The sequence below is a fragment of the Sminthopsis crassicaudata genome, chromosome 6, assembly GCF_048593235.1.
Source record: "Sminthopsis crassicaudata isolate SCR6 chromosome 6, ASM4859323v1, whole genome shotgun sequence".
NCBI lineage: Eukaryota > Metazoa > Chordata > Mammalia > Dasyuromorphia > Dasyuridae > Sminthopsis > Sminthopsis crassicaudata.
In genome coordinates, this window is record NC_133622.1 from 249,208,801 (window position 1) to 249,232,243 (window position 23,443).

At 39.1% G+C, this 23,443-nt stretch overlaps 1 protein-coding gene across 2 annotated transcripts; it reads right to left on the reverse strand.

Annotated features, from left to right (window-relative positions):
• Positions 1–971: 971 nt before the first annotated feature.
• Positions 972–20,272, reverse strand: LOC141546898 (uncharacterized). Of its 2 annotated transcripts, none has more exons than XM_074275056.1 (7): positions 20,119–20,272; positions 16,233–16,503; positions 13,536–13,638; positions 12,271–12,521; positions 8,853–8,955; positions 7,664–7,893; positions 972–1,320 (listed from the first exon to the last, which is right to left on the reverse strand). In XM_074275056.1, the coding sequence occupies exons 2-7, from the start codon at positions 16,467–16,469 to the stop codon at positions 1,258–1,260; spliced, it is 987 nt and encodes a 328-aa protein (XP_074131157.1). In that variant the 5' UTR covers positions 16,470–16,503; positions 20,119–20,272; the 3' UTR covers positions 972–1,257. The 2 variants fall into 2 exon arrangements, with proteins under 2 accessions (XP_074131157.1, XP_074131158.1); XM_074275057.1 differs by having other exon boundaries at positions 20,127–20,224.
• Positions 20,273–23,443: the final 3,171 nt, after the last annotated feature.

The following is a 23,443-nucleotide window of genomic DNA, read 5'->3' on the forward strand; positions in this document are numbered from 1 at the left end:
AAAGAGGGAAATAGCCCTCACCCACACCAATAGTTGGGTACTTGCATTTGGAACTCTGAGAGAAAAAGCTCAGGACACAACGGGGATGGGAGGTTTCCCATCATACTGTTGCAGACTACCTCTGCCAGAGACTCTTCTGCCTGAAGTCATCAGTCATCTTGGAGGGGGCTCCATTCACTGGGGACAAAGGAGTGAAGCTCCCTGTGTCCTCTCAGTAAGGAAATGAATTTTCATAAAAAGGTACCTGATGAATATCCATACCCTTTCATCTCATCAAGTTGGTTGAGAAGGATTTATCTAATAATAAAATTTAAAATAACTAGCATTTTATCTGGTTTTAATGTTTTTAAGGGCTTTACAAATATTATCTCATTTGATCCTCACAACATCTCTGTAAGGTGTTATTATTATCCCCATTATACAGATGAGACTGAGACCGAGAGAGATTTAAGTGTCTTTCCCAGACATACAGCACATGTGTCTGAGTCTGGATTTGAACTCCTATGTTCCTGATTCCAGGTCCAGAACTCTATCCACTATGGCACCTAACAAAGGGTGGTTTACCCCCAACCCACAATCACTTTCCTCCCCATTATACTATTACTTTTTTTTTATATTGCACCTTCTTTCTCTTGCTTAAGCTTTCCCTGGTTTCAGTACTAGAATTGTATTTATCTCTGAGAAGTTAGGTTACTTTTTCCATTTTTTTTTTGACATTAATTATTGAGAATAATTTTTGTAGCATAGGTAATAATTTCTCTTTAAACATTTGATAGGGGAATCTAGCTGGTGTAGTGGATAGAGCACCAGCCCCCTGAAGTCAGAAAGACCAGAGTTCAAATTTGGCCTTAGATACTTTACACTTACTATACCCTAGGCAAGTCATTTAACCCCAATTGTCTTACCAAAAAAAAAAAAAAAAAATACAAACCATTTGATAAATTACACTCATAAAGCTGTCTGGACCAGGGTTTGTTTGGGGGCTTTTTCCCTTTGGTAATTTCTTTATGATTTCTTCAGTTTCATTGTGTGATATTGGGCTGTTTAATATCTCTAGTTCTTGTTTGGTTAATGTGGGTATTTTAGATTTTTGTAGGTAATCATCCACATTTCCTTAAAATTCTTGGCTTTGCTAGAACATAACTGGGGATAGTAGGTTCTGCTAATTCTCTTTCTTTTCTCTCTGGTGTGTGTGTTCACTTTGTTCATGAATTTTATTTTCATCATGGGGTTTTCCTCTTTCTTGAAGTTAGTTTCTCAATTCATGAGTTCCATGAGGTTGACAGCCAAGCCAGGTAATTTCAAGAGAGCGTTTCTGATCTGTGAACAGAGAGGGAAGGATTGTCAGTGTGGAAACCTTTCCTCCTCATTCTCCTGAGCCCCCAGTTCAGTATTTGCCTCTTAGTTGTCTTAACCAAAGAGTTAACAAAAATAGTTAACCTAGAGGATATGGGGCAACCACACTATGCAAGGAGTAAAAAAAAGAATTTTTGAGAAAAACTGGGGTAAACAACACTGCTATTGACAAGGAATGGAGCCAAAATGGCTTCTCTCAGTATCAACACCAGATAAAATCTCTGAATGGATTTTGGACTGACAGAACCCACAAATATTTGGAGTATCATAATTTTCCAGCATAAGATATCTTGAAATGACCTCAAGAAAGGTCTGTCTCAACTGGGCAGGGAAAACCACAACCTGGCACTGTACAGGGAGTCCCAGACTGGAGAAGCCTGGCATAGGGAATCTAATAGGAGGCTCTTAGCCAACATAAAACAGTGTGGCTACTCTGTCCTGGTTCAAAAGGCCAGTGAATTAGCAGACTAGCTGTGAGACTTCCAACACAACTACAGAAGGCAAATACTAAGCCCATGAACCCCAGCATAACAAGTGGGATTTTACCAGGCCTACCCAGCACAGTTGGAAAGCCTACACCAACTCCAGCACACAGTGAGTCACTCCATAGAGGAACCTCAGGAAAATCTACCTCTTTGCCTTGGGGCAGACCTCAACCTTTAAAAATGAGCAAAAAAAGCACACACACACACACACAAGTTCTAACCATAAGAGAGCTACTATGGAGACAGGAAAAAAAACAGAACATAAATCCAGAAGAGGACAACAAAGACAAACTCCCCTCAGGGGAAGTCTCAAAGGGGAATATGAACTAGTCACTAGTTCAAAAAGCTCTCTTAGAAGAGTTCAAAAAGGATCTTAAAAGAGTTGGGGAAAAAATTGGGAAAGGAAATGAGAACTTTACAAGAGAGTTTGGAAAAGAAAACACAGAAATTGGCTGAAAAAAATTCCTTAAAAAATTTATAAAATGGGGGGGAAAATATATATATACACATATGTATACTGAAGAAAACAACTTTTTAAATAGATTTGGTGAAATGGAGGGGAAAAAACTCCTTGAAAAATAAATTGTTGAAAAGGAAAAAGAAAACAAGTCCTTAAAAATTAAAATTGGTGAGATGAAAAAAAAAAAATCCAAAGAACAAAACAACTTCTTTAAAAGTACAATTATCCAGATGCAAAATGAAGTTAAAAAGCTAAATGAAGAAAATAAAATTAGATGTTATTATCTATAAATAATTATTTAATAAATAGAGTTGGACTCTATAATAAAAATTAGAGTTGGACAAATGAAAGTGAATAGCTCAATGAAACATCAAAAATCAAACAAAATTTAAAAAATAGAAAAATTGTAAAACATACCATTGGAAAAACAGCTGATCTGGGAAATTGATCCAGAAAAGAGAATCTAAGAATTATTGGACTACCGAAAGCCACAATGAAAAACAAAGAACCTAGACAACATCTTTCAAGAAATCAATAAGGAAAACTGCCCTGATATCTTATAGTCAGAAGTTAAATATTTACTGAAAGAATCCACTGGCCAAATCCTGAAAGAGACCTCCAAATGAAAACTCCAAGGAATATTGTAGCTAAATTCTAGAATTATCAGATTAAGGAGAAAATACTGCAAAGCAGGAAAAAAAAATCAATTCAGATATCGAGGAGTCATAATCAAGATTGTCCAGGACCTAGCAGCTTCCACTTTAAAAGATCAAAGGGCCATAAATATGATATTCCTTCCAGAAAGGACCTTGGACTGCAAACAAGAATCAACTTTTCCAGCAAAATGAAACATTTACTCTTTCAGGGGAAGAGATGGACATTCAATCAGGGGATTTTCAGTCACTTTTGATGAAAAGATCAGAACCAAACAGAAAACTTCATCTTCAAATATAAGACTCAAAAAAAAAAAAAAAACATAAAAAGGTAAGAGGAAGAAAAAAATGTTTTTTAAAGGTTAAAATGTTTACCTATCTGTATGGGGAAAATGATATGAGTAACTCTAGAGAACTCTACTTTTGTCAAAGCATTGGAAAGGGTTTACTAAGAGGGTATAGGATAAATTGACTTTAATGTCATGATATAAAGAAATTGGGATGGAAAATGTATTGTACTGGTAGAAGAGGAAAGGGGTGGTAAAATGGGGTAAATTATGTCGCAGGAAGAGGTACAAAAGACTTATTACAGTTGAGGGGGAAACGAATGGGGATGAGCATTCTTTGAACCTCAGTCTCATCAGAGTTGCTGCAAAAAGGGAATATTAATAGTTTGATATAAAAATTTTAAAAATTTGTCTCTATAGGAACTAGTAGGGAAAAGGAAAGGGAGAGCCTAATAAAAGAGAGGGCAGAAGTAGAAGAGGAAAGGGATAGAAAGGAGGGGCTGAGATTATTTGATGATCATTTCTGATTTGAAACACAAGGTTTTGTTGCAAGGGTAAATGTTAAAAATTATTTATGCAGATATCTTGAAAATAAAAAGCTTTAATAAAAAATAAAATATAAAAAGAAAGAGGAATTGAAAAAGGAGAGAACAGATCGGGGGAGGTGATGTTCAGAAGCAAAACAGTGGTGAGGAGAGATATGTTAAAAAGAGAGAGAAAAGTATAATTTGGGGAAAATAGGCTGGTGGTAAATACAGAGTAATTTTAACTGTGAATGTGAATGGAATGAACTCTCCCATAAAATGGAAGCAGATAGCAGAGTGGATTAAAAGGCAGAATCCTACAATGTATTGAAACACATTTGAAACAGAAAGATACATACAGAGTAAGAGTAAAAAGATGGAGCAGAATCTATTATGCATCAGTTGAAGCAAAAAAAAAAAAAAAAGGGGGTAGCAATCCTGATCTCAAATCAAGCAAAAGCAAAAATAGATTTAATTAAAAGAGATAAGAAAAAGGAAACTGCATCTTTCTAAAGAGTACCATATATGCACCAAGTGGTATAGCATTCGAATTCTTTTTTTTTTTTTAATAGTTTTTATTTACCAGATATTTGCATGGGTAATTTTACAACACTGATAGTTGCCAAAACCCTTTATTCCAATCTCTCCCCTCCCCCCCATGGCAGGTCGACCAATACATGTCAAATATGTTAGAGTATAAATTAAATACCATATATGTATACATGATCAAACAGTTGTTTCGATGAACAAAAAGAATCGGACTCTGAAACAGTGCACATCTAGTCTGTGAAGGAAATCCAAAATGCAGGCGGACAAAATCAAAGGTCTTGGAAATTCTATGTAGTGGTTCATAGTCATCTTCCAGAGTTCTTTTGCTGGATGTAGCTGGTTCAGCTCATTACTGCTCTATTGGAATTGATTTAGCATTCGAATTCTTTTTTTTTTTTTTTTTTTTTTTTTAGCATTTGAATTCTTAAGAAGTTACTTGAATTGCAAGAAGAAATAGCAAAAATTTACTAGTGGGGAATTCTCACTCCCTCTATCAGCACTATATAAATCTAACCACAAAATAAGGAGGTTAATAGAATTTTAGAAATCTTAGATATGATAGACATTTAGTGAAAATTGAATGGTGATAGGAATATACCTTTTTCTAGGTGGCATATGGCATTTACACAAAAATTGACTGTGTATTAGAGTATAAAAACCTCACATTCCATAACATGTGGGGAAAATAGAAATAGAAAAAATTCACCACCTCAGTGAGATCCTTTGTTAAAAAACATAGGAATATTATTTTCAAATTTCAAAGCTCCCAAGATCAAAGAAAATTTTGCAAGAAACAAGAAAAACCAACAACAATTCAAATAGAATGGAGCTACAATTAGAATTTTACAAGACTTATCAGCAACCATAATAAAAGACCACATAGGTCGGTCCTTGAATCATATCTACTGACAAAAAAAAAAAACTAGGCCTGCAGCCAAAAATATCATATCCAGCAAAATTATCTATAATATTGAATGAGAAAAAAATGGATATACCACAAATTTCTAGATTGTCAGGACTTTCTATCAACCAAACCTGAATTTTAACAGAAAATTTTAATATATAAGAACCAATATTAAAGATCAATGTCAAGGAACTCACATGTATGAATTATTTAGGTTTTTTTGCATGGAAAATGTATACCATATGCTTAAGATTGACAACAATAGAATAGGCTTCAAAAGAAAGATTGGGGCAGAGTTAGACTGGGGAAAAACAATTCAAAAATTAATTGGAAACTAAACATTCTAATCTTTTTTTTTTTTTTTTTTTTTTTTTTGAGGTTGGGGTTAAGTGACTTGCCCAGGGTCACACAGCTAGGGAGTGTTAAGTGTCTGAGACCACATTTGAACTCGGGTCCTCCTGAATTCAGGGCTAGTGCTCTATCCATTGTGCCACCTAGCTGCCCCCTAAACATTCTAATCCTAAAGAATGTGTGTATAAAACAACAAATCAAAGGAATAATCAATATTCCCAACTCACTGGGCATGGAACTAAAAGAATTAGAAAAAGAACAAATTAAAAATCTGCAATTATCAAATTAAAAATTCTGAAAATCAAAGGTGAAATTAATAAAATAGAAAACTTTTGAACTAATACAACTAAGAGTTGGTTTTAAGGGGAGGAAACTTTTGGTTAATTTGTTAAAAAGATAAACTTTTGGTTAATTTGTTTAGAAAAAGGAAAGAAAAAACCAAATTATCAATTATAAAATATTAAGAGAGTGAACTTATTACCAATAAAGAGGAAATTAAAGCAATAATTAACAGCTATTTTGCCCTACTGCGTGCCAGTAAATCTGATAATCTAAGTGAAATGGATGAGTGCTTACAGAAATATAGCTCAATAGTGTACATTGTTACTGAAAGCAAGGACCTTCCAAAACCCTACGAAATCATAATTTAGGGAGATTTCCAAGTATTCTGACCAACTAGCATTCTACCCAAGCAATCAGCAAATTCACTGTTTGGTAAAATCATTTATTGCCATCCTTTGTCTGGGACCCCTGGGTATGAATTAAGCTCATAAGAACCAAGAAGCTAGGCTAACTTAAACAGAACCCCCAAATTGGAAAAGGTACCCCAAGTGCTATCTAATGCAGTTCATACTCCCTTCTGTCCCTCTATCCCTACCCACAACACATCTGCCAAGTGATCATCAGGTACGTTTTAGCCTGGTTATGGAGTTTGAATTTGATTCTGTATGTAGTAGGAAGCCACGGGAGCTTCTTCAGAAGAGAAGTAACATGTTTAAGCTTCTGTTTTAGAAATATCTCTTTGGTAGTTAGATGGAGGTTGCACTTAAGAAGGGAAAAATAAGGCAGGGAGATCAACTGAAAGGCTATTATATAATCTAAATTAGAGGTAATGAAGCCCTGAACTAAAGTGTCATTGTATGAGATTGTGCAAGAGATGTTATGGAGGATGAATCAACAAAATTTGGCAATTGATTGGATAAGAGGGTGAGGGTGAGGAGTAAGCAAGGGAGCAAGGGAGATGAGAATTGTCCATGGTAGCAAACCTGGGTAATTATAAGAACGGTGGTGCCCTTGACAAATATGCCAAAGTATGGGAAGGATGATTATGAGTTCTGTTTTTGGACATGTTGATTTTAAGATGCCTACAAGACATCCAACTAAATACCCCTTGGAAAGTTGGGGATGTGGCACCATGGGCTGGATATTTATTTTGGGGAGTCATCTGTATAAAGATGATGATAACTAAACTCTTGGGAACTGATTGGGGGGGGGGGAGAGGAGAGAATGGTGAACAAAGCATTTTAAAATACTCCCCACAGTTAGTAGGTGGAATATGGATAATGATAAGAAAGAACAGATAGGCAGATAGGTAGGAGGAGAACCAAGAAAAAAACAATTCTCACTGATCAGCTAGCTAATAGCAGAGAAATAGAGAAGGATGAGGATTAAAACTATTAGCAATTTAGTGATCACTGAGGACTTTGGAGAGAATTGTTTCAGTTGAATGATTCTGAAATTCAGTTGCAAGAGATTGAGAATTAAATTATAGAAGGGGAAATTGTAATGATCATAAAACAGTTTTTCTAGGACCATTGCTACAAGAGGGAAGAACGGTCTAGGTAGGAAGCCAATTGGACAGTTGGGTCAGTTTCCTTCAAGTATTTAAATTTTTAGTAATATGTACATACTTACCTTGGTGGCATGTAGAGCTTGAGGGTTTCAGTTTTGTTTTGATCTCCACCATTGCCCAGTACCATGCCGTGCATGAAGTGTGCACTTAATACAGATTGAATTGTATTTGACCTTTGCAGTCATTCATTCACTCATTCAACCACCATCCTTTATGAAGGGGCCTGCTACTTTAGAACACACCTGATCACTCCGAGGGACTCCAGATCTCAGTTGTGTTGCAAAGTGTTCACAGTTATTGTTGAGGAGGTTGTAGGGAACCAGTTTCCCCACCAATTTCAAAGCTCGATGCACGATCTGGCTGGGTGGCAGTGGCGGGTCACTGTCGTCATACTTGTTATTGACTTGATACCTGTTGCTTCCAACCATCACATAGAGCAGTTCTCTCTTAAGTGGTGCAATGTCGGCAACAACTGACAGAGGACCATAGGATCAAAAATGTAGAGCTGATAAGTGACCTTACAGGTTATAGAGTGCCAACCCCCTCATTTGTAAATGAGAAGACTACAGCATATTTGCCTTTCATTCCACAAAGAAGATCCTACATTGGATTCTATTTTAGGAAGCTGGTGATGTGGTTCCCATCCTGGGTTAAGCCCAGTGGTCGCCCCAGCCTCAAGTTTCTGACAACGGCACAAAATTAACATTTGTATGACTATGCTCCCTGACCACTTCCTGAGTTTTAAGCAAACTCAAAAATGATTGGATGGTAAAGAACAATTCAATAACTCAATATGATTTTGACATCCATAATCTATTAAAATTCTTATGCAGAAATGTGAAAATTAATATCTGTGCTTGGAGTAGCACAAACCAGACCAGGGAACAAGCAGTATGCAACCTCTTCTCCAAAAATTTTAGCTGAGCACTTCCTTAAAAACAGTAGTGTAGTTCTTAATTTACTGGTAGGAAAGAGCATCAGGGAGAAGGTGGCTGTGAGGAATGAGAATGTGTGGTTTAATGAAACCACTGTTAACAGAAGACCAATCAGATCTTCAGAAGAACAATAGAAGAATAATCAGCTCAAGTCAGCAATAACCACCCAGTCCAACATGTTTCTCCCCCATAGCAAAAACCATGGATTAGTCCATGCTGATGTGGAAGACAGGTAGGGGAGGAGATGGAAGGAGAGCTCTAGGCTGTGCTGTTTCTGCCTTGTTAAAGGCCTGCAGGTGTATCCAGTGCCCTCCCTGACCTGTGCCTTGTGTAAATCCCTAATCACCCAAACTCATCCAGTTAAGGATCTATCATAAGAAAATCTTGCCAGGTTTGACCACTACAAGATATCATGTACCACCCCACCTGGACACCCAGCTCCTTGCCTGCACACAGCCAAACCATGTCTAAAAAATAAAGGGGAGAAACTTCTTACGTGGAGGTGCCAGGTGGACAACACAACCATAACCCACATAAACAGCCCAATGAGAGTAGCCTCTTCGGAATATTTCAATCAGGTCTCCAGGCATGGGTTCTTGCTGTAAAACCAAAAATAGAGCCAGGTTAGAGAAGCAGCTTTTGGGAAGAAGGAGGGATAGACTTGACAAGCTAGGCCACACCCAAAGGAAGATGGCCAAGGAAAGGAGGGAGACTGGATTTGAAACCATAAAGAGATTGGTAAATACCACCAGGAAAGAGACATGTGGTTGAGACACAATCACTTACATCTAATATCTGAAGGACTGCCATGAGAAAGAGAAGTTAGTCTTGTTCTACTTGGCCACAGAACTGGGTAAAAGACAGAGGTAGATTGAGACTGGATAGAAAAGGAGTCTCTCCTAACAATGAAAACTCTTCCGAAGTGTAAGAGACTGGAGTGGAAAGTAGCAAAGTCATTATGAGGATTTGATCCTCTGAGTTGAGTGAATTACTTGTTAGAAAGAGTATTTACTAAGGTGATATAGTAAGAGCAATTGGTATATACAGCATCCCCCCCAACCCCCAGAGTCTGGAGCAACTGTCCCACAAATCTGTGCAGAAATCCAAAGAGATTGGGCTTATACTTGGAATATGATGGTGATGTGGAATGCATGCAGTACAACAATGGCAAGCCAAGAACTATAGAATTAGAGATTTAGAGCTGATAAGCGACCTTAGGCGTTATATCCACATTTGCACATGAGGAGACTCTACCAACATATCTACATTTCACTCCAAAAAGGAGATGTCTACTCCATCTTAAGCAGGACACCCTGGGTCAAGCCAAGTGGTCCCTTCAGCCAGTTTCTGACAATGGTAAAAATGTATGATCATCCTTCTCTGGCAAGCAAACTCAAAAATGGTTGGATGTAATCAGTTTCATGGGTGCCCAGAGGGTTAACTTACAGCTCTGGCTTACTGGAGGTCCTTTCTCGAGTCCATCACCAGATTTGTTTTCTGGTTCAGATAATCACGGACCTTGAAACCACGTAACCCTCAGATGGCTATCTTTTTTTCCCTCAATGTCTATATTTAGTCTATATTTGTTTTTGTATATCTTTGCTCCAGATTGTTCCCCTTCTCCCTAATGGCATGGTCAATGGAAGTAAGGGAAGAAAGAGAAAGAAATTCTTTCTTCCCCTCAAGATCTGGGGCTTGGTTCCAGTTGGAATCCTCAGGGCCAGAACTGAAATTTTCTGGTCTAAATTTACCCATAGACTGATTGCTCAATAGGTATGGCTGATCCTCTCAGCCTATCATACTGCTTTCTTTCTTAACCCAGTCAAAGAAACCCACAGATTACTGTGAGTATTGTAGACTTGTGTCTTTACACATTTAAAACTTAGTCTCTTTATCAATTCATTGAGATGAAGGAAAAATACTTAAGTCCAAATCCAAAGCCAAATGGGAACTGGAGATAGAGAAGTTGATCTAGATTCTGTGGATGGCAGGTGAATGACTAATGAGAGGAAGAGTAGGAGAAACAGGATGAGGAAAATCCAGATGAGAAATATCCAACTTGGAGCCAGAAGACTTCTTGTGACTCTTGAAAGGAAGGAGTTTGAAATCTATACATGTCTATCAAATTTTGAGAACAGAATGGATATGCTAATGAAAGCAGTGATCTTTCAGAGTCTTTAAAATCACATTGTATCTTAGGACACATGAAGATGCCCTAACCAACCTGCATTATATCCATGGTAATTACAGATTCACTGGAAATTAGTATTTGGGGATGAATTTTAAGAAGTGCAAAATTCATAGGTTGAATCAGTCACCATCAGAACAGATGTTGTTCATGGGCTCCTTTAGTCAGGCACCCAGTAGTGGTGATGGGATGGTCTCTCCTTAAGGGTTTAGGAAATCACTCAAAATTAAACTACATTTGTTTCACTCAGAAAACTTATTGGAGCTTTACAAGTTTCATTTGTTCAACCCAAAAAGGCAAGAAGAGGTTTCCAGAAATCTAAAGCAATACTGGGGCCAGGCTAAGAAAATGGACCAAACTTCATCTACTATGAAATGGCTCCAATTAGTTCAAACCAGTTAAAAATAGCCCATACAGCTCTTTTTGTAGTGGCTAGAAACTGGAAAATGAATGGATGCCCATCGATTGGAGAATGGTTGGGTAAATTATGGTATATGAAGGTTATGGAATATTACTGCTCTGTAAGAAATGACCAGCACGATGAATACAGAGGGGCTTGGAGAGACTTACATCAACTGATGCTGAGTGAAAAGAACCAGATCATTATACACTTCAACAACGATACTGTATGAAGATGTATTCTGATGGAAGTGGATATCTTCAACATAGAGAAGATCCAATTCACTTCCAGTTGATCAATGATGGACAGAAACAACTACACCCAGAGAAGGAACACTGGGAAGTGAATGTAAACTGTTTGCACTATTGTCTTTCTACCCAGGTTACTTATACCTTCGAAATCCAATTCTTAACATGCAATAAGAAATTTGGGTTTTACACACATATATTGTATCTAGGATATACCATAACACATTTAATATGTATGGGATTGCCTGTCATCTAGGGGAGGGAGAGGAAAATTTGGAAAAATGAATACAAGGGATAATGTTGTAAAAAAAAAAAAATTTACTCGTGCATATATACTGTCAAAAATTATAATTATAAAATTAATTTTAAAAATTAAAACAAAAACAGCCCAGAGATCATGCTAGACACATAATTTCCTGAATTTCATTTCCTGAACTTCACTTATTCTTCCAGATAGCTAGGTGGTGAGGTGATAGAGCACCAGACTAGAAGTCAGGAAGATCATCTGAATCTGAATCCTTCCTCACTGTGAACACCTTGGCAAGTCACTCAACCTCGTCATCTGTTCAATGGGAACAATAATAGTACCCACTTGTAAAGGGCTGAAACTCTAAGCAGATGCACTTGGACAACCTCGCACTAGAGGCTAATTACCAATTGGACAATACTCTATTAACATAAGCTTGGAGGATGACCCTGCTCAATTATTCTGTGCTGGCTCTATATGTGAGTGTGGACAGAGAAGAGTGAGAGAGGGTGGAGGAGGACAGATACATTCTTTGGCAGTGGAGAGAGAGAAAGGAGGTGTGGAGATTCCTAAATCTAATCCCCTGACAGCGACCCCAAAAGACCAAGAATAAAGACTTGCTTATCCTGACTCTGGCTGATTCTAAGATATCCAGGGTGCTCACGAAGTTACAACACCCACTTACAAAGATTCTTGTAAGGATCAAATGAGATAATGAAGTGTTTTATAAATCGTATAGCATCACACAAGTTCTATAGCATCCCACAAGTTCATCATCCTTTCATTCACTTAAGCACCATTTGTCAGTGCCTATTTTTTATGACCACCTACCTGATTGCTGCCAGGTATTCCATATCTCAAGTAGGTCAGGAAGTACTCCTGGATCAGTTTGTAAAACACTTCATTGCCCACCTCTTTGAAAGCTCTTTGGACAATCTTATTGGGTGGTAGAGGCTCGTATTTGTCATCATGTTTGTTATTGACCTGGTATTTGTCATTCCCAGCCACCACAGAGAGCCTCTCCATCTTCACCAGGGCTATATCCTTCCAGGCTGGCTTCTTGGCACCTATAGCATGTTGGTCTTTTAGATTTAAGGAAGGAAAAAAAAAGGATAACTGCAGTGAATCTGAAAGCAGTCCATTTATGGGTGAAGCCCAATGGTCCCTTCATTCAGTCCCATGTTCCTGACAGTCAGAAAGAGATCAGTGAGAGACAGCTTGACTATCCTAACATCAAACTCAAATGCATGGAAATATTCCCCAAACAGCTTCAGTAACCAAATCAATTATGAAACTATTCAAACTCTTGCAATGAATAAACTTGGGAAATCTTGAGAGAACATTATTTTTTGCTAGGGGAATGCAAACAGTGGCATCATAAACAAATGCCACAAAGGCCTTCAGACCAACTTTTAAAGAGGGAGCTGATCAAACCAGAAGACAGCTCCCCACTATACCCCACCCCCATTGACTGACACAATGGTTCCAGTTCCTTCTCCCATCTGTTGTAGGTATCAGGTTAACCAGGATCAGGGATGAAGCTTTAAGCACTGACACCATAAGCCTTTCTGCCTTGGTAGAGGATCCTTGCCCATTTCTATTCTCTTCCTGGACTGGGCCCTCATCTCCTATCAATGTAAAGAATAAAGAAGGACTCAAAAGTTCTGATGGCTGCTAAGTTGTTAGGGGAATTTTACCTTCCTTCAATAATGGTGCTATCCTTGGCCCACCCAGAACTAATGATATCAGGGCCTACTTGATGTTCTATAATGATCTTATTGCCTTCCCCAGCCCTAGCCTCCCTGCAATGCTATGATATGGGTCGAAATCCCTTCTCTCTCTGTGGCAGAGACCAATAGACAGTAGGTGTTGATGTAGCGGCAGGGATGACAAATCCATACCATTGAAAATGCATTCAGTGCTGTCTAAATTCATTACCCAGTCAGTTACTTGACCCATTTAAAGATCTATAATCAGAATACCTTGCCGGTGTTGGTCATTGCTAATAGGTATCATGCACCATTCTACCTTGACACCCAGTGCCTTTCTTGTACATAATCAAGCCATGTCTGAGAAGTAAAGGAGAAACTTCTTACGTGGATGTACCAGGTGGACAACACAACCATAACCCACGTAAACAACCCAGTAAGAATAGTTGGTTCGGAAAATCTCCAGTAGGTCTCCAGGCTTGGGCTCTTGCTGTAAAACCAAAAACAACACCAGGTTAGAAGCCATCTGGAGGGAAAGAAGGGATACACTTGACAAACCAGTCCACACCAAAGGAAGGTGGTTAGGGTGATGAGGGGACTAGAAATGAGACCATAAGAACTAGAGATGTTTAGCTTAGGAAGAACTTTTCCAAAGAACATGAATGAGAAACTTCTGAAGGGCTGCTGTGAGAAACAAGGGTTAACTTTGTTCTGCTCAGCCACGGAGACCAGAACTGGGCACAAAGGGGTAGAAACATCAGGAGCAGATTGAGTCTCGATGGAAAGAAAAACTTCCTAAAAATGAGTCCTTATCCAAAATAAAAAGGGCTATCTTGTGGAGCAGTGAGGTTGCCATCATTGGAAGTCTTCAAGCCACTGGAGAATCATTCACTTATTGTAGAAGTAGTTCCTTCTCAGTTACAAACTACAATTGATTGCATCTGAGGTCCCTTCTGTTCTGAGAATCTTTTAGACTTCCATTAGGAATTTTTAAAATTAATAATATACAGGGAAGTATAGCTACTTATCAATAATTCAGTCCTCATCTTTAAGAGAAGAGTGTCCTCACTCACTCCAGACCTGGATTATTGACTTATGGCCTCTTGATTTCTTTCTCAAAAGCAATGCCATCCTTCTCACTCATTCTGATGACTCAGAATGAGTCAGGATGTTCATTTTATTAATAAAAATGAAATTTCAATGGATTTTTTTAAGGTTTTTAGAATACCTCCCTTAATTAGCACAGGACTGTCAAGACAATAGTACAAGGAGTTCTTAATTCAAAAAGATCCAATGGAGCCTCCAAGATTCAAAGCTAGTAAGAAAGTTTGGTTCACAGAGGTCCAATGGCTTGGCTCAATTTCTTATTCTAGTGCTGTTGATTTTCTCCATGCCTTTGGAAAATTATTAAATCCCCAAGGCTATCTTTTTTCATGATTTCTTCTATCCTTTTAGCTATAAATTTTCTACCTATCCATAGATCCACGAGACGGTCTTCTATCCTCTTCTAATTTTTGGGTATGAATTTTTATATTTCACTGGAGTAACAGTTTGTGTATACAGAATACAGTGTTGTTACTGATTTGCTCTTGCTTCTCATAACCTCCTGTAATCAACCTCAGATATTTTCCTTGTGTCTCTTGGTTCTCAGGATCAGGGTTCAATGACGTCTCTAGAAATTACTCTGGAGATAGTGATTTTTTCTAGTATAGGGCTAAGATCCCAGGCTCCCAATCTCCTATTAGTGTATATCTTGTCCACTGGGGGCATAATCATAAAATATTCCTATGTTTCATAACTAAAATCTCAGAGCAGGATACATATGAATGTGGGCCTTTCTTACAGTGTGTTCCATCAGACTGGGAGCATAACCCTTTTGTGTGCTGCTGTATAATTTAGGTGGCTGGCTCACTAAGGGAGAAGGAATGAGGTACCATAGCAACATTTCAAATGGCATATGAAATCTGGTAACCAATGAGAAACATGGCTAGGAAAATCTAGATTAGAGTTCTCCAACATACTATATATTATAATTCCACAATTTTATCTTTGCCTGCTAAGTCCACAGTGCTATGATTGAAAGCAAGACCTAAAATCTCATTATACCTTGGGACATGTGAATGTACTAACTAACCAGCATTTTATCCATATTAATAAACAAATTAGGGATTAACACTTAAAGAAGTCCTATATTGTCAAGCAAGCTTGTGTAAAAATCAAAAATTGGAGCCAGGAAAATATCGTTCATGGTTACACATGGGATGGCCCAAGTAGGTACTGGTGGGAGCTCAGCCAATGGACTCACCAAGCATAATTTTTGACCACTCTTATTCAAAGAATTCCTTGGAGCTTTACAAGTCCCACTCTGTCCCTCAGATGGGAAAACCGAGTGTACCTAAGATGATCTGAGCCTAGGGTCAAACTGAAATGGTGGATCGAACCTCATCTCCTGGGCACCAGGCCCAGTTTCGTTTCAACCCTTGTAAGCACCCTCAGTTTTTGTGCAAGCCTCACAAACCTGCTTGGACTTTTCCTAAAATCCATTCCTTTATTCTATAATATAATATTCTCTGGTTCGGTTTCCTTGGAGGTCTCTGGGGGCAGCCTTCTTTTCAGCCCAGTAATCACAACAAGAACAGCTAGATGTTAAAGTCCTTTATTATCTCCTTCCTGGGGCTGAGCAGCTTTCTAGAGAGCCTTTCAGACCGGCCTTGGTCTCGGTGGGGGAAGTGAAGTGCAGGAGGAGAGCCTGCCACCAGTGGCCTGACTGAAGATTGAATGAACGTCTGTCCTTGGTTCCGAGAGCTTGAGCTCTCGCCTGTCTCCTCTGCCCTCTGAAAGCTTCTCCTCTGTGGCTCTCAGTCCCTGCTGAGTCCCCACACTGAGTATAAAATAATCATTATATCGCTAGGAAACCATTATTTGTTGTAAGATTAAATCAATCATATTGAACCACGTATAACTAGATAACCATTGTCTCTATCAATTCCACTGACTTAGCACCTTGTAAGAATCCTTTGTTTCAAGTTCAGAGTTCTGGCCCATAACATTATTCCAATACAGTGAACATTACACTTGACTCACCTGAATGCCGCCAGGGATCTCATTTCTCATGTAATTCAAAAAGTAGTCTTCCATCAGCTTGTACAGAACTTCATTGCCTACCTCCTTTAAGGTTGTCAGGGTCTGCTGAACAGACTTGTTATTTGAGGGTAGCTGGTATTTGTCATCATTTTCGTTTTTATTCTGTAGCTTGTCTAGGCCAATCACCATGGAGAGCAATTCCATCTTCACCAGAGCTTTGTCCTTTGCAGCTGACATCTTGATAGATATTCATCAGAACCATCATATTGACCTTTTAGTCCAAAAAATTAGACAGTTAACAGTGAATTCTTTATTAAGTAGTCCTTTCCCTCAGTTAGACCTAACAGTCTCAAAGGTCAATCCCACGTTTCTTATAGTGCCACAAATGGGTAAATTGTGAGAGAGGCCTGTTGTCCTCCCTAACTTCAGAGCTGTTGGGAGACACTGAAGTAGTGACTCATTTCACCTTTTCTTATTTGTGTGTTTGCTTTTTGATATATAATTCTAGACAGCAGTTGGTGTCTTGCAAGGTATTTAATAGTTGCTAAAGATTTTCATCTTGCAATAGGTTTATTACATCACATTTCAAACATTTCCTTGTCTAATTTATATTTAACAGTAATTGCAATTACTGGATATGCAATTAAGGATAGCCTTTTGTAATTTAAGACCTGAACAAGAAATGTCATTATAAATCTTTTTCATATAAATGAATCCATATGATACAAATACTTGTTTAATACTGCTTTTTCGACATATCATTAACTGAATTGATGTGAATATTGCCCATGGAGGGCCTTTTGATTCCACTGTTGTTTTCTAAATATTTCACTGGCTCCATCCAGAGCTAAAAGACTTTTGGTTAAATTCAACAAATGGCAGCAATAAAGTATTGATTAGTTTTTTTTCCCAAAAAAGTATTCTGTAAGTTTTAAACTTCTTGTGTCTGTGCTCTGAAAATGTCTATCAGTCTTCTGCCTTTTTTTGGATACTTGTTTATAGTTGCCATAGATGAATGATAGTAGGAAGAGGCAAGATCCTTGCTTAACCTCTTTACTTACATCAAAAGCATCCATTCTTTCCCCGTTATGAATAAAATTTAAGTTATATATGCATACACACACACATACACACACACACACACCACATACACACATCAACATATTTTAAAGGACCCTGCACTTATACTTTTAGATAGGGATCTAAAAATAAGTGAATTCTTTATACTATTGAAAGTCTTTTTTTTTTAACTTTACACATATTTCCATATTTGATATGTTGTACAATAAAAAGTCAGACCAAAAGGGGGAAAAACACAGAAAGAAAGAGCAAACAAATAAACAAGAAAAAGTGACAATACTAGGCTTTCATCTATATTTAGTCTCCATAGTTCTCTCCCTAAATATAAGTGGCATTTTTCCATCCCAAGTCTATTAGAATTATCTTGGATCACTGTGTTGCTTAGAAGAACTAAGTCTATCATAGTAGATCATTAGATAATTTTGTTGTAACTTCATACAATATTCCTCTGGTTCTGCTCACTTCACTTAACATCAGTTCATTCATATAAGTCCTGGAATCAGTCTGCTCATCATTTCTTATAGAACAATAGTATTCCTTTACATTAATATACCATATCTTATTCAGCTTTTCCCCAGTTGATGAGTATCTACTCAATTTTCAATTCCTTGCTACTACAAAAAAGGGTTGCTACAAACATATTTGTACATGTGGGTCCTTTTCCCTCTTTAATGATTTCTTTGGGAATAAGATCCAAGGGTGACACTCCTGGATCAAAAGATATGCAGTTTTTTTTTTTTTAACACTTTGGCCATGATTCCCAAATTGCTCTCCAAAATGATTAGGTCAGTTCACAACTCCACCAACAATGCATTAATGTTCCAGTTTTCCCACATTCCCTCTTAACATTTATCATTAACATTCTTGTCATCTTAGCCAATCTGAGAAATGATATGTGGCATTTCACATTATTTCTCTAATCAATAGTGATTTAGAGCATGTTTTCACATCTATAAATGGCTTTAATTTCTTCTTCTAAAAATTGTCTGTTCAATATTCTTTGACCATTTGCCAATTGGGGAATGTCTCGTATTCTTATAAATTTGACTCAGTTCTCTCTATATTTTAGAAATAAGGCCTTTATCAGAAATGCTGGCTGTAAAATTGTTTCCCAATTTTCTGTTTTCCTTCTAATCTTGGCTGCATTAATTTTGTTTGTACAAGATTTTAACTTAATGTAATCAAAATGATCCATTTTAACTTTTATAATGTTCTCTAGTTTTGAAGATCTTTTCTGCATTTATTAGAATAATTCTATGGATTTTGTGGGGTCTAATGTATTTGTGATATTGAAATATTGATTGCTTTTCTTTTTTTTAACATTTAAATAGAATTTTATTTTTCCTACTACATGTAAAGAGAGTTTTTAACATTCACCTTTGCAAAACCTTGTGTGTCAAATTTTTCTCTCTCTCTTCCCCTTTCCCTCCTCTCCAGTTCAGCAAGCAATCCAATAAGGGTTAAACATATGCAATCCTAAACATGTTTTATGAATTGCTTTTCTTATAAAATCTTCTCAAATTCATCTTATTCATTCTGATTTTAGTTTTTCAAAATAACAACCCATCACCAACAGCAACAACAGTCATCCAGATCAAGAAGTGCAAAAACTATATGACCCAGAATCCTAGGAAGATCTCTTTGGGCTGTACACAGAGAGGAAGGCAGGTCACTGTGGAAGATGATGACCTTCCATTCCATCTGAGCCCTTAAGTCTGACAATTCTGCTTTGGATTCTTGATCTTAGAGAAAGTCTCCTCCCTAGGGAAAGAAAACTCAGCAAATAAGAGGAAGATCTATTTATTTGGGGTAAAACATCATGAAGAAAAGGAACGAGTAAGAATAATTCAGGTAAACCAAAATGGTTGGAAACCTTGCACTATTGACTTTCTGCCCAGGTTACTTACACCTTCGGAATCCAATTCTTACCGTGCAACAAGAAATTTGTATATTGTATCTAGGTTATACTGTAACACATTTAATATTTATGGGATTGCCTGTTATCTAGGGGAGAGAATAGAGGGAGGGAGGGGAAAATTTGGAAAAATGAATACAAGGGATAATGTTGTAAAAAAAATTACCCATGCATATATACTGTCAAAAAATTATAATTATAAAATTAATTTTTAAAAAAAGAGTTGGAAACTTGATTGATTACAATCTATCTATAGAAAGTTGGCAACTCTTGAGTAACAGGAGTTGCCTGAAGTACAGGCAAGAAGGAGAGGACAGGCATTGCAAGGAGAACCTAGATCAGCAGGATCCAGCCTTGAGCTGGGAGAGCTTCAGACAGTTTTGTACAACTCTTGAAACAAGAAGAAAATGTGGGGAAGTCTTGATCCAGGAGCATGCTAAAACTAGCCAGTGTTCTACTCGATGTGAACTTCGGCCAGAGAGGCTAGTTGTGTTTGAGAGAAGTCATATCCTGCCCGGCCTTGTTCATGAGCTAACCTGAAACCTCGGCAGATGGTCAGCTGTTGCAACCAAGGTCATTAGAGTGATCATGGAATGTTGTCTCCCCACTTTAGAAACTGGTAGGGGCTCTGCTCTGAAAGTCACAGAATTGTGACCTCACCTGTTTCATTCCAGACACTCTCTGGAGTTTTATAAGTCCCTTCTCATCAAGTCAAGAAGTTATCCCCAGGTGGGAGAGATGTGAGTCTGACTAGGAGGGCCATGCTCAGGGTTGGGATGAAAAAAGGCAGCAATCCTAACCTCCCACAATTCCCCCTCCTTTCAGTGCTAAGCCTAGGAAGCATTCTGCTCGTTATAATGCCACCACTTATGAAGGCCCCAGAGAACTAACCTGCTTACGTCCAGCAATCCTGTATCTCAGATAGGAATCCAAGTAGACCTGGGTCAGCATAGAACACACTTCATGTCCAACCACTTGGAGGCCCTCACGGCCTTCTGGATGATATGACCAAGTGGCAGCAGCTGGTCTTTCCAGCCCTGTGTCTCTGGCAGCGTCACAAAGGACTCATTATGGGAGAGTCCAGCTGTCCTCCCTGACATCAAATGTGTCCCATACATTAGCATGCCCCCAGACAGCTTCAATAAGCCTGCAGGAGTTTGTCCAGACTTCTCTTGTGACTGAATGCAGGAACTGTCCTTAAGAAACTGTTAACTAAGCAGACCCTTACCCTATCCTATTTGTACCTAAGCAAATACAGCCATGGGTGAGCAGCCCAAAGGCCCTCAGCCAGCTTGTAATGGGAGTAGGAGAAGTGCTTTCAGCAGAGGATCACACTGGACACACATGCAGGGGACTCCCAGCATGGAGGGGAAATATGTGTAGATGGTACAGTAGGGCATCTATCTGATCAGCTGCAGACAGTGACTGCCCTAAGTACTCACTCATGGCATCTTTGTGCTTGATTAGAGAATCCTGGCTCTCTGACATTCTCTTTATTAGACCTAAGTCCTCATCTGTCAATGGTGCTCAAGAATATGTGGAATCTATATTATTGTTCTGTAAGAAATGACCAGCGGGATGAATACAGAGAGGCCTGGAGAGACTGACATGAACTGATGCTGAGGGAAATGAGCAGGACCAGGAGATTGTTGTATATTTCAACAACAATACTATATGATGATCAGTTCTGATGGACTTGGCCCTCTCCAACAATGAGATGAACCAAATCAGTTCCAATAGAGCAGTCATGAAGTGAACCAGCTACACCCAGCGAAAGAACTCTGGGAGATGACTATGAACCACTCCATAGAATTCCCAATCCCTCTAATTTTGTCCACCTGCATTTTGGATTTCCTTCACAGGCTAATTGTACACTATCTCAAAGTCTGATTCTTTTTATTCAGCAAAACAACTGTTTGATCATGTACACATATATTGTATTTAATTTATACTCTAACATATTTAACATGTATTGGTCAACCTGCCATCTGGGGGGGGGGGAAGAGGGGAAAAATTGGAGAAAAAAAAAAGTTTTGGCAATTGTCAACATTGTAAAATTACCCATGCAAATATCTGGTAAATAAAAACTGTTATTATTTAAAAAAAAAAAAAAGAATATGTGGATTCCAGTGGGCAGAGAGAAATAAGTGGCTTGGGGTACATTTCTTTTTTTTGGAAGAAATTTGACTTCCCTTCTATAGATGCTGCTGTTCCCAAGACTTAGGAAATGTTTCCCTTCCCTAACCTCCTTACACTGTTTGACAGCCGCCGCCAACAGATGTCTATTAAAAACATGACTCTCCAATTGGGGGGGGGGGCAGCTTTATGTCTGAGCTGTTGTGGCCAAATGATCCCAGAGTGGTCTAGGATAGAATACAAGTTCAAGTTCCAGGGTTGGTTTTGGTCAGATTTCCAAAAATATTTGAGGGTCTCAGATTCATCATCTGTTTATGAGGCTAACATGTTTCTGACGTTGAATTCTGGCCACCTGGATATTTCAAAGATGCTCAATTTCCTCAGCTTCCCCTGATATATCGTCATCGTCACAGAGCTTGTTCCTAGTATCTTTTTCAACTTAGTTGAGATAGAATCCTGGGACAAGTTATTCCCAGGATTTTAAATTTTTTGTTTATATTTATGTTCTGGATAGTTCACCCAAGTGGATTAAAATGAGTACTTTTTGTAATCGAATAAAACTTTGAAGTATAATCCCAAACTCCCCAAAGGCATTCATCAGACAATTCCAGCAGGAGAGAGGATGACAGGGATGATTGGCACCACATCATTTTGATTTCTTTTACTAATTTGTTTTGAATATTTTCTGTGTGTCCCTTTGAGCTTAAGAGGTTATTTGCTTTGGCAGAAGTTTATTTGTCAAGTTCTCAAGAATAGTAACGGGGCTGTATTTGCAACATGGAGGCCTTTGTCATCTGTCTGTGAAGGACCCCTAGTTTCTGCTGTATAATTCCAACCACCAAGTTGTATCTTGGTAGGTATTCAGTGGGTGCTAAATTTTTGCTGCCCACGGTGATGTGCTGTTGCAGAGTCTGTTTCCTTCCTAATTTGCACTGGTCAATAAGAATGGGCTCCTTAAGGAGAAAGCTGGTCCTTGTACAGTGAAGGCCCACCCTGACTTCCCAGGCATAAGCCGCTCTTTTTTCACAAACAAATCCTAGTGTCAGCAAATTCCGTGGGATGCACCTGCTCTTAGCCTTCCCTGTTGACTGGTGAAACCAAGTCCACTTTTTTCCAGAACATTTCTGCATCTTTTCTACCTTTTACCATGTGCTCTGAGAACATCTTCCAACCCTCTTCAGCCTTTTCTGACAAGGAGGGACCTCTGAAGGGTGATTTTGAGCAGAGTGAACTCTGTATGACCTGAGTGAGCCCTGTAAAATGATGTAACGGCACACGCAAAAAAAAGTCCCCTTCCACCTACAAACCCCAAAGGTCTCCCGTCCTCTCAGAGCAAGACAAGCTTGGCGCAGGCAAGATTTCACGTTCGATTGAGAATTATCAAACATAAAATGGATCTTCAAAAAATGACTCTGCCCGCATATAAGGAAGATATGCCCGCCTCTTGGCGTTTCTTTAATAAGACAGCTTTTGACCACAGCCTCTGGGTTTAAGGGATTCTTTTGCTCAGAACTCGGGGCTTGGAGAAAAGGAACCTCCCCCATTCTTGCCCACCCTGGGCATGGCATACCCTCCTCAGTCTCCGGTGACCTAGAGCCCAGCTTCTTGATCCCAAGCGGGGCCTCGGAACTGAATGTGAGGTTGGGAAATTACGCAGTGCGTCCCCTTTGACCCGGCCGTGTCTCTGCTGGGCCCGTACCCCAGAGATCTCTAAGGAGGGAAAGGCCCCGCGAGTGCAGGAGCGTTTGTGGGGGCCGGAAACTGGAGGCTGAGTGGATGCCCCTCAGCTGGAGAATGGCTGGGCAAAGTGGGGCACACGGGTGCTACAGAACGCTCTTGTTGGTGAGAAAAGACCAGCAGGAGGTTTCGGAGAGGCCCGGAGAGGCTGACGGGAGCGAGCAGGACCGGGGATCCCGCGCCCGGCAACAGCCTCGGGCCTCCTCGGCCGCCCTCCCTAGGGCTGGTCTCCCGGAGCGGGGGAAGGGCGCGGGCAGCACTCTGGCCCGAGCGCCTCCTCTCCCTCCCGGCTTGGGCCAGCAACACTGGGGGCCAGCAACGAGCACGGGTGAGTCCGTGGCAC